The sequence below is a fragment of the Leptodactylus fuscus genome, chromosome 2, assembly GCF_031893055.1.
Source record: "Leptodactylus fuscus isolate aLepFus1 chromosome 2, aLepFus1.hap2, whole genome shotgun sequence".
NCBI classification, from domain to species: domain Eukaryota; kingdom Metazoa; phylum Chordata; class Amphibia; order Anura; family Leptodactylidae; genus Leptodactylus; species Leptodactylus fuscus.
Window position 1 is genome coordinate 33,742,101 of NC_134266.1, and position 17,118 is coordinate 33,759,218.

General features: G+C 45.1%; 2 protein-coding genes across 2 annotated transcripts; both read left to right on the forward strand.

Moving 5' to 3' along the window:
• The first annotated feature begins 331 nt into the window (after positions 1-331).
• On the forward strand, positions 332-10,514 carry RSKR (ribosomal protein S6 kinase related). The gene is made up of 12 exons (XM_075263577.1): positions 332-424; positions 891-1,139; positions 2,395-2,478; positions 2,559-2,627; positions 3,622-3,691; positions 3,918-4,025; positions 6,576-6,616; positions 8,061-8,088; positions 8,179-8,268; positions 8,535-8,623; positions 9,420-9,530; positions 10,207-10,514. The coding sequence occupies exons 1-12, from the start codon at positions 398-400 to the stop codon at positions 10,429-10,431; spliced, it is 1,191 nt and encodes a 396-aa protein (XP_075119678.1). The 5' UTR covers positions 332-397; the 3' UTR covers positions 10,432-10,514.
• Positions 10,515-15,284: 4,770 nt separating this feature from the next.
• On the forward strand, positions 15,285-16,367 carry FNDC11 (fibronectin type III domain containing 11). Its single transcript, XM_075263060.1, has one exon. It carries the CDS (start codon positions 15,285-15,287, stop codon positions 16,365-16,367), a length of 1,083 nt encoding a protein of 360 aa, XP_075119161.1.
• The last annotated feature ends 751 nt before the right edge of the window (positions 16,368-17,118 follow it).

The window sequence follows — 17,118 nt, forward strand, 5'->3', positions numbered from 1 at the left end:
AAGACACGCCCTGAAAGTGCTTTTCAGCTAATTAGCATAATAAATATAGCATAATAACCTAATGTAGTGCAGTCCAGAATAAGAAAGGCACCATTGGAAAGTGTTGCAGCCGCCCTACAAGGTACTGCCATTAGTATGATACTGATCTTCCTGCTGACAGGCTCCCTTTAACAAAGTTTCCTAAAAATCAATACGCCCTGATATATACACGACGTGCTAATGAATAAAGATGTCGGAGAGGCGTAAGTAACATCCAGCGCTTAGGAGCAGATTAAAGTTGTTTGTCAAAATAAAGCGGATTAAGTGTGCACGTGACCCTACACTCAGATCAAAACTGTCCAGAGGAGAGCCAGGAAAACAAATCCTCTCCAGTATGTAACCTGAGCAGAGTGATGAGATGGGAGCCACAAGCAGTGACACCAAGGTAGGAGGCGAATACAGAAAGGAAACTTACTGAAATGTCGTGTAGAAGCCATATCTAAAGGAGAATTCCCAAAACTGACCTCTATCCAGGGAGTAAGGGATAACATGTCTGACCCCTGGGAGCCCCATTAGATGCCAAAATGAGGATTCCGAATCCCATGTCCCGGATCACTGCCTGACCACACGGGTTCAATGCAATATCTATGGGACTGCAGAGTGGCTGGGCACATGCTCCACTATGGGATTGTAATGTGCAGGACCCCCCAATCTAGTAGAAGGTGGAAATTCCAAAATTTTAGTAGATCTGACAATTTACGTAGAGGATTCCTTAACATGTGATACATTGTTATGATAGGTCCAATGTGTTCTTTCATATATGACTAGCAGCTGAATTGGATCTATGGGATAGGTTGGCAGTAGTCGATAACGTAATAGATGATCTTCTATGATGACTTCTTGACCTGCAGAGTTACATCTCTTTGACACCCAACCTGTGGATTCCTCCCTGGAAAGGTTTTTGGAATGGGGAAATCCAGACCTCGTCCCGTCTGAGCCAGCTGTGGGACACTGGACGTACAATCAAGAACAAGCTTAAGACATCGCATCAGACTAACCCTCCAGAGGAGAAGGCGGCAGAGCGGACTATCCCACAATGCATATCCTTATTCCTACCAGAGTTTCCAGTGTGGTCTCCGGCAGCGCAGCCACAGATAAAGGTCTTTGTCATACTAACTATATATACAGTATATAGCAGCATTTTAGTATATACATGCTCTTTCCTCAGTGTGCAGATAAAGCTTCATTAAATCTCTTGTAGCTTGCTGTTGCTGTAAGATACTGCAGCGTATCTGTCCTGTGTAGACATAGTCTAAACACACAGAATTGAATAAGGTCTTATTTTGGCCTAATGACCTTAGGATAGGTCATCACTATCAGAACATTGGGGACACATAACCTTTAGTCCTTTAAAAAAATGCTAATTCCTCTAAAATCAACCTGTATTCTGTATCACATATAAAAGTAGAAACAAGAAATATATTTAAAGGGGACCTTTCCCCAACTCCAATTTCTTGCATCCTCCAATAGGCGCCACTGCTCTGATTCCGGCACAGTTGGAATTTTCTCTCTGGTCCCCACCGTTCCCGAGCAATCATTGCTGATAGTTTCAGCACAGTTATTCCCTCTGCTATCAGGTGGGCGGTCCCTGACTCTCTGCTCCAGCCTAGGACCGCCCACCTAGTAGTAGAGAACATAATTGTGCTGAAAATAACCAAAAGGATTGGTTGGGAACAGTGGGGAGGGGGAGGGGGCTACAGAAAAAATTCCAACTGCACTGTAATCAGGGAAACGGCGAGTATTGAGAGATCTAAGGAATTGGAGGTGGTGAAGGATCCCCTTTAAGTAAAAGTTTAACCAAATGAAAGGCCTCCTATACACATAAGAAGAACATTGTTGGAACCAGTTGCACCTTTCTTCCTTGACAGAGGATGTTGTTGGGGAAGAAGGATCAACATATGCTGAATATTAACCCTAGCAGTAACTTATTCCCATCTCCCAACACACACAACATGCATGCTCAGCTGAACCGAGCATGCATGTGTATGAGAGGCCCAGGATGAATAGTGGCAGGCCCACAGTTATGGAAGGTGTATGGTCACCTTAAGAAGTGCTCTGAATTTATTATTATGGGGCTTTTTTATGTAGATTGTGAGCCCTATATAGGGATCACAATGTACTTTTTTTTTCACTTAAGTATGTCTTTGTAGAATGGGAGAAATTCCACACAAACACGGGGAGAACATACAAACTCCTTGCAGATGTTGTTCCTGGTGGGATTTGAACCCAGGACTCCAGCGCTGCAAGGCTGCAGTGCTAACCACTGAGCCACCATGTTGCTCCCTGAATTTATTTTCCATCATGTCTGTCTGTCTGTCTGGTTAAGCTAAATAACCACTATCTCATTTGTTATAGATTTTAGGTTGTGTCGCTAAAGGATCTCTTGGTCCGGTCCTCAAGGTGTTCAACTGCACAGAGCAGAAGATCTTTGCCTTAAAGGTGAGACATTTATTTCTACACTAGGATGGTCTGGACACTGAACTGTTCATGGCTAATAAATATATTTCTGCTATTCTCAGGTATTACCGAAAGGGGAAGTTCTCCGCCGCGACACGCTGAGACAATGTAAAGAGGAGGTCAGCATACAGGTACCAGCGCTCTTCAGGGGGGAGGGGAGTGTTGTATACAAAACCCTTTATCTTTACGGGCAACCTGATAATGACAAAGGGCCATGAGCCTAAAGCCAATGGCATAATATAAAGATAACAAAGCAATACAGCCACAGATATTAAAGGGGTGGTGGACTTTGTTACTTTTCCTACCCACATCTGTAAATTGTGGTGTAACCCTGCAACAAGTATTTAATTCCCCTGCAGTGCCTCCACAGGCAAAATTAAGTATTGCACAGTCATCATTGAAAGCAAGGGATTGTTCATGATTAGAGATGAGCGAACAGTAAAATGTTGGAGGTTCGATATTCGTTTCGAGTAGCCCCTCAATATTCAACTACTCGAATCGAATATCGAACCCTATTATAGTCTATGGGGGGAAAATGCTCGTTTCAGGGGTAGGCAACGTTCGATCAAATTACACTTACCAAGTCCACTAGTGAGGGTCGGGCTGGATCCTCCGAGAAGTCTTCTCCGTGCAGCGTCCCCGCGGCGTCTTCCGGCTCTGAATTCACTCTGCCAGGCATCGGGCCTGGGCAGAGCTGACTGCGCATGTCCGCACTACAAACGGGCATGCGCAGTCGGCTGTGCCCAGGCCCGATACCTGGCAGAGTGAATTCAGAGCCGGAAGACGCCGCGGGGAAGCTGCACGGAGAAGATTTCTAAAGGTAGGAGAAGAACCAGCGTTGATTGGCTGACTGTATAGCATTCGGCCAATCAATACTGGTTCTGCATCGAACTTTTCCATTCGAATAGCAAGTGGTACTCGATCGAGTACAAATATCTCGAATACCGTAGTATTCGATCGAATACCTACTCGATAGAGTACTATTCACTCATCTCTATTCATGATGGGTCGTCCAAAGTGAGAGATGATCTTTGTAGCCCTTCTCTGCTCTGGCTCATATATGAGGGCGGTGACAGTGGGATACCCCTATAGGGTGCCATCATTCCTATTTGTCTTTGGTACCAGAGGCAGGTAAAGCATCCATTTATCCAATGCCTTGGAGAGAGCTGGCAGGGACAGCGCCATCTTTTCATCAGTAAGTTACCTTGTCTTCTACTTTTGTGGTTCGGACATATAAATGAACAATCAAGTCATTGTGTGAATTAATGTGTTTGTGCATAAAATTGAATATATGTGGGTTTTTTTTAGTTGGGGACATTTACATTATTCATTCATTGACATTCATAAGCCGAGATTGTGAACATGTTATATAAATGCATTATAAATCACTCGGGACATGACTTTGGGTGTCTCTGTGGCAGTGTGCAACTACTGTAGTTACGGGGACCTGTACTCCTTGTGGACGTCGGCCAAGTACATCCAGGAAGATACAATAAGGCTTTTTGCTGCTGAGTTGGTATCTGTTTTAGGTAAGTTCAATGGGCCGGTAATAGAAGTAGGGGACATAGATCATAGGGGGTTGTGTTTCCGAAATCAAAATAGAGGCCTCTAACAGTATCGGTTCATCCCGTCCTGTAAAAGGGTTCATAGAAAGCAAACACTATACTATGGACAATCTGAACAGAGGTGTAACTGGAAATTGCTGGGCCCCAATGTAATGGGGCCCCACATACATGTAGTTATAAGGGGTGAAACAGTAGCAGTTGCTACCAGGTCCTGGACCTTGATGGTCCCCAAAAAGTCTCTTTGCAACACAAAATATACCGCTATTCTAAATGGCACAAGATAAGGAGGGTCCCCATTACAGATTTTACACGTTACGCCTCTGTGCCTCATACCATGTCCTATTTATAACACTAGTGCCATCTTATGTTGCAGGGAATCCTTTTGGAATCTGCAAGTTCAGCCCATTCACATTAGTCTTGTATTGACCAAACCTGCACATTTCAGTGGTACCAATCTACCAACTACTGTGTAGGGGGGGGGGGGGGGGGTCTCCAGACTGTGTCTAAAATCAGAAAGATGTGTTTCTCCCCCCAACCCCATCTAGTAGGCTGCTTGGTTGATCTAGATGTGCATGAAGGTATGTTCTAAAGAGGACCTCACACCTCCAACAAGTCCTGCTCTTTACATCAGTTAATAGTCGCTGCTCCACTGAATCTGGCACAGTTGGAATTTTTTCTCTAGCCCCCACCATTCCTGAGCAATCAATGCTGTTAATTTTGGTCCCTGATATCTTATTATTTAGTCTCTGTACTGTCAGGAGGGCGGTGTCAGGCAGGAGCAGACAGGGGTGTGACTCTGAGCTCTGACAATGACTGCATCTGATTGGTGCTCTGATTCCCACCCCCTGCCTGACACCCAGTGGCGTAACTACCGGGGAAGCAGCAGAGGTAGCTGTCACAGGGCCCAGGACATTAGGGGGCCCGGCGACAGCCGCTACCGCCGCATTTTTTTTTTTTAATAGGCCGTTACTGGCTGGAGTTTCTCCAGCCGGTAACGGGCCCCACTTACTTACCGATCTTGGCAGGGGCCGGGATCGGTAAGTGACACCGTAGGCCCCGCAAACATCATTATTATACTCAGGGGTCTTTTCAGACCCCCGAGTACAATGATCGGAGGCCCGGGAGAGGTAAGGTAACATAACAAACATTGTTACTTACCTCTCCACGCTCCGCAAAGGCTTCGGGGCCTACTTGTGTGACGTCTCAGACGTTACATGACCGGGGCCTGCGTCCTTATGCGTCGCGACGCAGGCCCCCGGTCACATGATGTCTCTGACATAATTGAAGATAGCTGACAGCTGGGAACACAGGGAAAGGTAAGTAACAGTGTTTATGTTTGTATCCCCCTCTCAGTCCCCGATTATAATAATTGTTAATGGGTGTCCACAATGGAGCATAATACTGGGTGATGGGGCCACTATGGGGTATAATACTGGGTGATGGGGCCAATATGGGACTTAATACTGTGTGCAGGGGCCACTATGGGGTATAATACTGGGTGATGGGGCCAATATGGGGCTTAATACTGTGTGCAGGGGCCACTATGGAGCATAATACTGGGTGATGGGGCCACTATGGGGCTTACTACTGGATGATGGGGACACTATGGGGCTTAATACTGGGTGATGGGGCCACTATGGGGCATAATACTGAGTGAAGGGGCCACTATGGGGTATAATGCTGAGTGCAGGGGCAACTATGGGGCATAATAGTGCGGGGAGGGGGGGGGGAAGGGGCATGTCAAAGGTTCGCCACAGGACCCGCCATTCCTAGTTACGCCACTGCTGACACTGCTCACCTGACATTACCTAACACATCAGGCACAAAAACTAACTGAGCTTGTTGCTCAGGAACAGTGGGGGCTGGAGAGAAAATTTCAACTGTGCTGGAGCAGAGACTATTAACAGACCTTAAAGTAAGAACTTGAAGTGGTGAAAGGTCTTATTTAAGGTCAACGCACACAGCAAATCCACACCCCACATTGCAGCACACAGTTTAGTGTTTTGCATCAAAATACCTATATAAATATCATACAAGTGAGCAGGCACTATATACCTATGAGCAGGCGCTATATACCTATGAGCAGGCACTATATACCTATGAGCAGGCGCTGTATACCTATGAGCAGGCGCTGTATACCTATGAGCAGGCGCTGTATACCTATGAGCAGGCACTATATACCTATGAGCAGGCACTTTTCTTTTTTTAACTATAAATTCCCATTTGATTTTTCTATAACATATTAATATATACGAAGCCAGTGACAAAGGTTGAAGGCATACCGAACCTAAAACTTATACAAACAAGATGCCTGAAATATCTCCTGCAAGCTCCTAAGGCAAACAGAAATTTGTCTTTTTCTGGTCATTGAAGGTTCACATGGTCAATTCTACCAATGCTCTTTGGGTCCGGTCCTGGGGTCCTTGGGTGCGCCCAGTTTGCCTCTTCCCCGCTTCTTATTATCTCTGTTATATAGAAATATGACTACTCCATTGTGTGTCTTTTACTCCACAGTGTATCTTCATAATTTGGGGATCATACATAGAGATGTGAAGGTAAGATTGCATGTTATCATGAAAGATCTATCGTCTCTGTACATCCTCAATGGTGAGAGATCAAATCATTTCCTTAGATGTTACTTAAAAAAAATAAAAAAGTACCTAATACATATATCATTGCCTTAAAGGGATTTTCAAGTCTAAAAATATTTATGACGTATCCTAATGATAGTGCAGTGTCATGTCCCCTCTTCTCTTCCCCCCACTGTATATATAGAAAAAAGAAAAAAAAAACCCTTAATCCTCACCGTTCTCCATTCCCCTGTTCTCTCCTGTCTTCATGGCCACTACATCAGGCCTACTGCTCCAAGACAATGGGAACAGAGAGGATATCGGAGGATATGGATGAGTTGGAGTTTGGGCTGCCCAGACCCACCGGCTAGAACAGTGAGACAGCAAGTGCAAAACTGTCCTACTGTCCCAAAAGGGGCCCCTCCTGCGATAGGGCCCGGCACAAGTGCACTATTGGCCATATGGTTAAAGCGGCCCTGCTTCAACCCCTGCTGATCTGCTGTTCTCAGAAGTTGGCACACAGAGATTGGAACAGGAAACAGCGCTGTTCCTTGTGTAGTGGCCATACTAGGTTACTGCAGCTTAGTTCCCATTCAATGAATGAGAGCTGAGCTTTAGTACTTGGTCTGACTGCTATACAGAGAGCAGAGCTGTCTGCTTCCTGCTCCATTCTCTGTATCAATTACTAAGAACAGATGATCAATGAGGGTGTGAGGTGTAACCCCATTAAACTGGTCATGACTAGAGATGAGCGAGTACTATTCAGAACGGCATCCTGCCGCTTAACCCCCTGCACGCTGACCGCTCCCATTCATTCCTATGGGTGCGTGCTAATCGAAACTGCCGTTCCGAATAGTACTCGCTCATCTCTAGTCATGATCCTATCCATCTATATTGTTAGCCTAGAAAACATGCCACTGGCGGAAAAAAGAATGCTAGCGGTCTCCATAGACCTCTATTGTGAGGGGGCGGATTATGACGTGGATTCCGCGCCATAATCCGCCCCCTCTGTGCCCGTGTGAACGAGCCCTAAGGCTACATGCACACGATCATATGCATGGATAGCTGTGGATGATATCTGTGCACTGTCCATGCCCTCAATGGACTCATTCATTTCCAGAAGTGAGCCCGGGCTACCAAACAGAGAGAAACAGGACCTGTCCTGAGTTTTGCCCCAGACTCACGGACCTGTGATAATACACAAGCGTGTGTATGGGGCCATTGACAATATTGGATCAGTGTTCTTGCCATGAAGAACACGGCTAGCACCCTGACGAAGCTCATGAGAGGGAAGATCTGGGATATCAGAGGATATTTATCAGTTGTCTTGTTACTGGGTATCCTATAGATCTTGCAGCATGTCATATAATACGGTATATACCAGTCCTGCATCGAAACCTTTCTAACTCCTAACCTGATTCTTTCTCAGATGGAGAATATCCTACTAGATGAAAGAGGTGAGTATAACTCTGCTATATGTCACTATTGGCCAAGATCTGCTTGATTGTCGCTGGTTACTAATTATTATTACTATTATGTTTCTGTAGGACATCTGAAGTTGTCAGATTTTGGACTGTCCAGACACCTTTGCTTTGGAGAGCGTGCATATACCATCTGTGGGACCCTTCAGTACATGGGTAAAGGAGTTCTTGGAGTACTTTCCACTCCTCATGACTCGTGCGGACACCGCGCAGAAAACACACGGACCCCATTATAGTCTATAGGGTCCGTGTGCTTTCAGTGCTTACCGCTTTTTAATGTGTTTGGTAGTCCGTTCAGAGGGTCACTAAGCGGACTCCCCGAACAGAATACCAGACACAGATGTGAGCTAGGCCTTATGTATAAAGTGTATACAGTCATACACTATATATGGTGTCACTTATACTGGCGTTTGCTTTCCTAGCACCTGAAGTCCTCTCTGGGGGTCCTTATAGCCATTCTGCTGACTGGTTTTCCTTAGGAGTCCTGCTATATGCAATAGCAGCTGGGGAGGTAAGGACGTCGATAAATTCATTCACAACCATTTTGTTTTACCCGCATTGCATCTAAAATGAAAAATTGCAAAGAGTCTTGATGAAAAATGTCCTATAGTTTTGTGTCCATAGCCCCTGTGCAGAGCTGTGTGTCGCCATGTTATATGGGTTGTCTCATTAAGGCAACCCCTGTCCATATACCCTATTAACTCTATGTTCACATCTGTGCTGCTGCGTCCATTGTTCGGGTCTGATGGAGGATTAGAACAACGGACACACGAACTGCTAAAATAGCAGAAACCAGCGGTGCTTGATGAACCCCACTGACTATAATGGGATCCATCAGGGATCTTTTCTTTTAAACTGAAACTGCCCACTGATAGAGTCCAACTTTTTTCGTCCAGCAGGTTTCAGTGGTCAAGTGGAGACTCTGCAGATGTGAACCCAGCCTTAAAGGCGTTGTTGAGGATAATTATTTTTCAAATTATTTTAGCCCAGGGAAAAAACATACTCCCATGTCCCCGGTGCCACCCAGCGCGTTTCAGTCCTGCAAATCCCCAAGCACGTGACATTGAGGTCCTTTCCTTAGGCCGCTGATTGGTCACATGATGGATCAGGTCAATCAGTTGTCTAAGGAAAAAGGACCTAGAACGTCACATCCGGCGAGGACTTCTGATAAAACAAGAAGCTAGGAACGAAAAGAAGCTCCAGAATTGTTATATCGTGGGAAGGGAAGACAATTATGTACTAAAATAGCCATGTCTGGAGAGGTGGCCGCCATTTTTGACTATCATTTCTACTGCCTTGTCTTCTAGTTCCCTGTTGCCTCTGCCACAGACCACATGAGCATGCTGGAGAGGGTTCGTGTCGCAGCCTATGACGTTCCAGAGACTGTCAGCAGAGGACTGTCACATCTCTTAAAGGAGGTATCTAATAACAATAAGTAAAGCCGCCTAACCATTGCCTGTGAGAATAAGTGTCTATGATCAGTTTAACCCTTTAAGGATCCAGTGACATTTTTAATTTGGGGAAAACTTATTGACTCGAGTATAAGCCGAGGGGGGGGAAATGCAGCAGCTACTGGTAACTTTTCAAAAATTAAAATGGTTGGAGTTTTTGGGTGCAGTAGATGCTGGGGAAGGGGAGGGGGTGTTTTGGTTGTCTGTCTGCCCCTTCCCTGAGCTTGAGGACTGGAGGTTTTTTCTTCCCCCACTTGGAATTCAGTCTGGGTGAATATAGGGGATCTGCAGTGCTCCTATTAACCCCTTCCTGACGGAACAGGAGCACTGCAGATCCCCTATATTCAGCAGACCGAGCACTGTCAGACACAGGGATACCTAATGTGTTTGTGTGTCACAGTCATTTTCTACTTTTATATGTATTCTAGGGAAAGGAGGGATTTACAACTTTAATTTTTTTCTCACTGTATTATGGGAGATTCTATACATTACTATTGCGGCTGGTCATAGACCCCTCTCCCACCCCCCAAAAAAAAAAATAAATACATTTTTTTTTTGTGCTTGACTCGAGTATAAGCCGAGGGTATATACGGTACTGTATGTACAATGTTTTATTTGTATCAATGTGCTATTATTTCTCTAGCTGCTGTGCAAAGTTCCAAGACAGAGACCTCGATACCTCCATCAGTTCAAGAGCCACATTTTCTTCCGAGGAATGTCTTTTGATCCTGCTTTGCTCCAAAAATACCCAGTTGATCTTGTGTTGAAAATGCGGAAATCAGAAGTGACCGTACAGCCAGACTTTGGTGGTTTCGAAGACTTTGACTGGGACTTAACACAAACTCTTCCATTTCCTTGCCCAGCCTAAGACGTAGTGACTCCCATGCAGCCACTGCCTTTCCATGGAAGTTATGGGGCATATCCCGGCAGTCTCCCCTGGCGGATCTGAAAACGGACCTAATGTTTGTTTTGGGTTTTTATAATGTAGATTGTGAGCCCCATATAGGGATCACAATGTACTTTTTTGTTTCCTATCAGTATGTCTTTGAAGAATGGGAGGAAATTCATGCAAACATGGGGAGAACATACAAACTCCTTGCAGATGTTGTTTCTGGCGGGATTCGAACCCAGGACTCCAGTGCTGCAAGGCTGCAGTGCTAACCACTGAGCCACCATGTTGCCCCGAAAACGGACCTAATGTGTGCAACTATCCAATGCCAAGTGAATGTCGTATACAGGTCCTATGGAAATACATCTGCTATCTCTCCTATTGTGCACCACTTCTCTCTACACCCCATGTCCAATCCACTGAGCAAGTGTGAACCAGAACCTGACCTTTTGATGCCTTGCTCTGCCAGACATTACAGCTGGACTGCATTCCTTAGAAAGGCGACACCCTCTGATCAGATTAAAATTTAGATAAATAAAAATCTAAATTAATCTGATCAGAGGGTGTCGCCTTTCTAGGACTGGCAGTCAGCTGTAATGTCCTGGAGAGCAAGGCATCAAAAGGTCAGGTTGGGTTCACACTTGCTCTGTGCAATCGTTTGGGGATTCTGTCCCCCATTCCGCTTGAAAAATGTGGACCCCATTATAGTCTATTTCGCGAGTAACCAGTTTTTAAGCGGATTAGGTTTCTGTTTTTCGATCCCCAAGCGGACCCAAAGAACAGAAACCTGAGCGCAGGTGTGAACCTAGCGTAAAATATTACATGGTGCCTATTGAGACCATTGGGCATTGAAGTGCCGGAGACAGAAATTTTATTTGTCCTGAATTTGGGGCTCTTGGAAATCCCACATTGACATTGAAAATGTTTTTTTTTTTTACTGCAACAACTTCAATAAACTAAAATCCAGGAAACTGAATGAAAAAAAACAAACAAACAACAATATAGGAAATGTATTGGTTTTACTTTTATAAATAGAAATATGCAAAAAAAAAATAAGTTTAGAATTTTTGTGAGCTTGATGGCTGCACTGTAACTAGAGTCCTATAGGCCCTGGATGCAAATTTTGAACGGGGCCCCTACCCCACCCCTATGCTGTTTTCTTGACAGCAGCAGTTTTGAGTGTTGTTCTATAGACTTGAAGGAACACAAGACTACAATCAGCAAGCAGTGCAGCAGCCATATAAACAATACTGTAAGCTGTGTGTTCTGGGAAACAGCTGATCTGCCAGGGCCCCCTGCTCATCTCAAATTGATAATAGGTAATTTTTAAATGGTGTATTACGTCTTTAAAGGGGCATTCCAATTCCTCGTTGGAATCGTATCTTTAGGATAGGTCATCAATAAGAGATCAGCAGACTCTAACACCCAGGACCTCCAAAGATCAGCTGACGTAAGTACCAAAACCCCTTTATTGTTTACATCACATACTGCCTGTTTTATAGTGATCATGTGATGTACCCTTGTCCCTTTCACGTCTATGGGATGAGGCTGTAATTACATCACATGACTGCAATAAAACAAATAGTATTTAACAGTGAAGGGGTCACAGCTCTTGCACTAATACTGCAGCCCTTTCAAACAGCTGATCAGTGGGGGTTCCCAGGTTTAGGATTCCTCCCTGATTTCTTGTTGATGACCTTTCCTAAGCATTGGCATAACTGGGAATGGCAGGGGCCCCGTGGCAAACTTTTGACATGGTCCCTTCTCCCCCAAAGACCATCACTATGGGGCCTCATACTATTTGCAGAGGCCACTATAGGGTATCATCTTATGTGCAGGGGCCACTATGGGGAATAATTCTGTGTGCAGGGGCCACTATGGGGAGTAATACTGTGTGCAGGGGCCACTATGGGGAGTAATACTGTGTGCACACAGCACAATGCCCCATAGTGGCCCCTGCACACAGCTCAATGCCCCATAGTGGCCCTTGCACACACTATTATGCCCCATTGTGAACCACCTATGAGCAATTATTATACTCTGAGGTCTTTTCAGACAGGATACAAAAATAAAAACACAGCTACTTACCTCTCCCTGGGCTCTGACATACTTGCTGGTCATGTCGGCCATCTTCAATGAGGGAAGAGGCGTCACTTGCATCACAGATGCCGCGACACATAAGGATGTAGACCGCGGCCCATGTGACGTCGCTAAGTAGCCTGCCAGAGCCAGGAAAGAGGAAGTAAGGGCTCATTCATACTACGTAATCGCCAGCTTATTCTGAACGTAAAACACGTTCAGAATAAGCGGCGTATAAAGCAGCTCCATTCATTTCTATGGGAGCCGGCATGCGAGCACTCCCCATAGAAATGAATGGGCTGCTTTTTTCACTACGAGCACTCCCATTGAAGTGAATGGGAAGTGCCGGCGTATATGGCTCAGAATGAGCAGAGCTTGCCGTATACGCCGGCGCTTCCCATTCACTTCAATGGGACTGCTCGCAGTGAAAGAAGCAGCCCATTCATTTCTATGGGGAGTGCTCGCATGCCGGCTCCCATAGAAATGAATGGAGCTGCTTTATACGCCGCTTATTCTGAACGTGTTTTACGTTCAGAATAAGCTGCCGTTTACTCCGTGTGAATGAGCCCTAACAGTGTTTATTATGTTCTCTCACCTCCCTTGGGCCTCCGATCATACTTGGGAAGGGGGGGGTTCTGAAAAGACTTCCCCGAGTATAATGATAATGTTTGTGCGGTTGGTGGGCCCGTTGCTCTTGCTCACAGCCTCTGCAGAAGAAGAAGCGCCAGCGAGCAGGAGCTAGGATCAGTAAATAAGGCCTGTTACCTGCTGGAGAGAGAAAAAAAAATGTGCAGCGGTAGTGGCTGGCGCTGGGCCCTCTACTGTCCCGGGCCCTGTGGCAGTTCAGCTTTCCGTTCTTCGGGTCCCCAAGTAATGAAACCTAATCTGCATAAAAAGCAGTTGCCCAAGGAAATCTGCGGACCCCATAGACTACGTGGTCCGCCTGGTTTCTGTCCACAAAATGCAGAGAGAAAAGTCCTTTTCTCTCTGCATTTTTCAAGCGGATTTGGGGACAGAAACCCTGAACATAGTTTGAACGCTAATGTGAGCCTAGCCTGAACTGTACAGGCAGCAGGGACCAGTGCTGATCTCTGCGGCTTGTTGATGCTGTATGGTGACCCTAATGGTGACAGCGGGTTGGTTATAATCCGTCTTACCTTGACCTGTGTCATGATACTGCCGGTTATCTCCAGCTGACGGCAGGCCCCCTACCCTTCTGGGCCCAGTCACGGTTACACCACCTGCCACAATAATTGTATATCCCTGTTGCTAAACACACACCAAAAGAATACTCTGTTGGGATCTGTCAGTATAATAGGAGCTAATGGATCTTTGTTACATAGATACATACACAACACACAGTGTGAGAAAGCCTTATACAGTATATATTTTATTTATTGTGCAATTATTCACTTCTCATGTGCTTTGTCTGACCTCTAGTGTCCCATGTGAAAACTACAATCGTGCTCATTGAACAGGTGACAAAAATGGTCAAAATTTTGTTTCTAATGATTCCCTGATGTTAGATCCAGCCAGGATAGTCCTGTTACAGATACTGCACTGTAACCCAACCATAGAATATCATTACTATATTATTGGTGTCACCAGAAGTCATTGTATGTATTGTGAAATCTATGTATCTACATTGAGGTCTTGAGCTTTTGCCATTTAAGATCAATAGAGACAATCTGGGTTTTGTTCACAAAAAGACAGCCTTAGGCACCTTGGGACTGTAAAGTTGCAATGTTTATTAACAGGACATGCTGGGACTTGTAGTGATATATATATATATATATATATATAGTGAATTCCTATAGCATCCAGTTTGCTATAAACCACACAGTAAACAGTTAACCTCATACCGGTCCTGATGGAACGTAGCTGTTACCATGATGATGATGATGATGCTGCTGTAACTGTCAGTTACGTTCCATCTCCTGTAGATGTCCAGTACTCTCGCTGGCTGCCAGACGTTCACTGTTACACTGCTGCCTTTTGGAGTGTGAAGCCGATTTTCGCCGCTTATTTAAGCACGTAGAAAGGTTTTGGTAAGAAATAATATTATATGTAACAAGGGAACTAGAAGTGTAAGTGAAGGGGGCGCCATTGTGAAATGTATCCAATACCTGTATTCTCCTCCATAGAGCCATTTAGCTTCTTCTTTTTATTGCTTCTTCCACAGCTTGTGGTCTTTTCCTAAACTCCCCCGCCCCTTGTAAATGGGATCCGTTACCACCTCTTACCCCTGCCAGCAGCATAATGTATTGATAGTTGCACTGATTTTAGGGTTGTGTCTGCCTGTAATGTGCCATTGGTGAAATTTACAGGCTCCTCGGGGGCGTGGCTATAGGGGGTGCAAATGTAGCAGTTAGTAACCCTGGACCTTGAAGGGGGCTTCAAAGGATTATCTATCGCATATAATGGCACAAGATGGGCGGAGGCTTTATTAAAGATTGTGTATTGGGGTCCAACAGCTTCAAGTTAAAACTCTGAGGGTCCCTGTACTCTCCCACCACTGAAAGCCGCCCTGTAATATACACCATAATAAGTCAACAGGGTCTACTGGAAGCTGTCTGAGATGGAGCTAGCTCTTTAACAATATTATTGCCCCCAATATAACAAGTCTACTTCTATGTGTTGTTACTATGTCCCAGTATAGCCATATAACAGGCTGTACATCATTGTTCGCCCTTCTATATTCTTCTCATCTCTCACAGCTTAGCTTGTCCTTCCACAGAATTACAAAACCAAAAATGGATTCTGGTTTCGGTCCCAAAAATGACCCTAAGACCAGTCCGAATATGGAAGCGAAAGACGAGACCCCGAGTACTGCTGTACAAAGGAAGAATCTCGTCTTAGATTTCCTACATAAAGAGTTGAACAAGTCTCAGCTCAGAAAATATGAAAACTGGGTAGAAATCCACACAAAAAGTTCCTTTTACATTGAGATTCTACCCACAAATAAATCTGAAGACAAAGAGAACTCTTCTTGGCCTGAAAATATATTTCAACTGGTCGACCCAAGAAGATTCCAACGTGTGAAGGATAAAGGAGTCTCCAAAACCAAGACCCAGCTGTTCCTCCTTCAGGAATACTTAAATCAACTACAGAAGGGCCAGGAGGATCTCTTCAAGATGGTCCAGTCAGATGACAAAGCCACCGGCCGGTGTCTAGAGATGACTGATCTACTAGACAAGTTCCGCTCCATGTTAGTGCCTGGAAAACTCTATAAAAAAAATCTTCTGACCTCAGGGCTTGAAGACATTCGGATTCCCAGGCTCCGGCTTGTCTTGAAGGCCAGACCCCCAGTAATATTTGACAGACGGGCATGTGTGGCTCATGGAGACTGGGTCAGCCTAAAGTGGAGCACCCTGGGAGAGAAGATGGAAAATGAGAACTATGACTTGTGTTATAATATATGCACGACTGTGCCGACTGCCGAAACATCAAGTCAGCGAGGGATCTCTGTGAGCTCCGACCGCTGCGAAATCCACAATTTATTGCCAGACCAGATTTACGACTTCTCTGTCCGCAGATCAGAAACCGACATGTTGGTATATGAAGTCTGGAATGATATGATGACACTAAAAACCAAAAAACCTGAATCGCCACTGGATAATAAGAGTAACCCACAAGAGCCGCGCAATTCTCCATCCACATCGCAATGTTACAGAAGCTCCAGAGCTCAGGACGAGATTTCTTACAATGATATGACACCGATGAGGAAGCGTCCGAAACCAATGGAGTGTACAGAGGATAGAAGACATGAAGAGCAACGCTGCGATCCCCCATCCCCCAAGCGTTACAAATACTCTAAGGAACACAAGGAAAAGTGAACTTTCTATTCCTCGCTCTTCCCAACCGCCTGCTTACAACCAGAGCTTAGTTGGAAAAAATCCTGTGTCAATAAAAATGTATTTATTTATTTTCTCCAGATTTGTGTCGGTTCTTAGTCAACAAATCCTCAGTGGGCTCCTTTTGGTGCAACTCGGGCACTGCAGCAAAAAAACAACCGAAATTGGGTGTTTTTTTTGCTAAGGCCGACCTACGGGAGTGGAGTGTAATACAAGTAGATAGAAGCTGTTCAGACTTTGGAAAGTAAAGAGGCATTTGAAATCCGCCCCGGATTCCTCTTTATGTTCTGCCCCCGGTGGTGGATGCAGAACATCACATATTCCATTACACCTTTCTACCACTGACTAGGCCCAAATGAATGAGTCTTATCAGTGGGGAATCTCAAGGCGTTACCTCCGAATCTGTGGGATATGTTGGTCTGATGTTTTCCCACCTGCCTTACAGTCTTTACGGAACTGTAAAGAGGTGTCCGATCCCGTCAGTCTTTTCTTTTTTGGAAGTCTGCAGTGACAAATGTGTGATCATGACCTTAGTGACGTCATTGCTGGGGTCAAGGACTGGTATCAGTAGGGATGTGTTGAGACACTTGGCGTGTAAGACTGTGGCCGATAAGTAATCTTGGGTTCCAGAATGGCACAAACAAGGCACAAGAACAAATGGCACAGACATAATTCAGGTGCCGCAATCGGCGTCACTAGGAATGGTGAACATTTGATATGGCACATAGAGTAG

Excerpts from the sequence above, each read along its gene's own strand:
- RSKR (XM_075263577.1), top strand. The coding sequence starts at position 398 with ATGGGAGCCACAAGCAGTGACACCAAG. Across the intron at positions 3,692-3,917 it reads ACAGCGCCATCTTTTCATCA|TGTGCAACTACTGTAGTTAC; the intron begins GTAAGTTACCTT and ends TCTCTGTGGCAG. Across the intron at positions 4,026-6,575 it reads TGAGTTGGTATCTGTTTTAG|TGTATCTTCATAATTTGGGG; the intron begins GTAAGTTCAATG and ends TTTACTCCACAG.
- FNDC11 (XM_075263060.1), top strand. The coding sequence starts at position 15,285 with ATGGATTCTGGTTTCGGTCCCAAAAATGACCCTAAGACCAGTCCGAAT.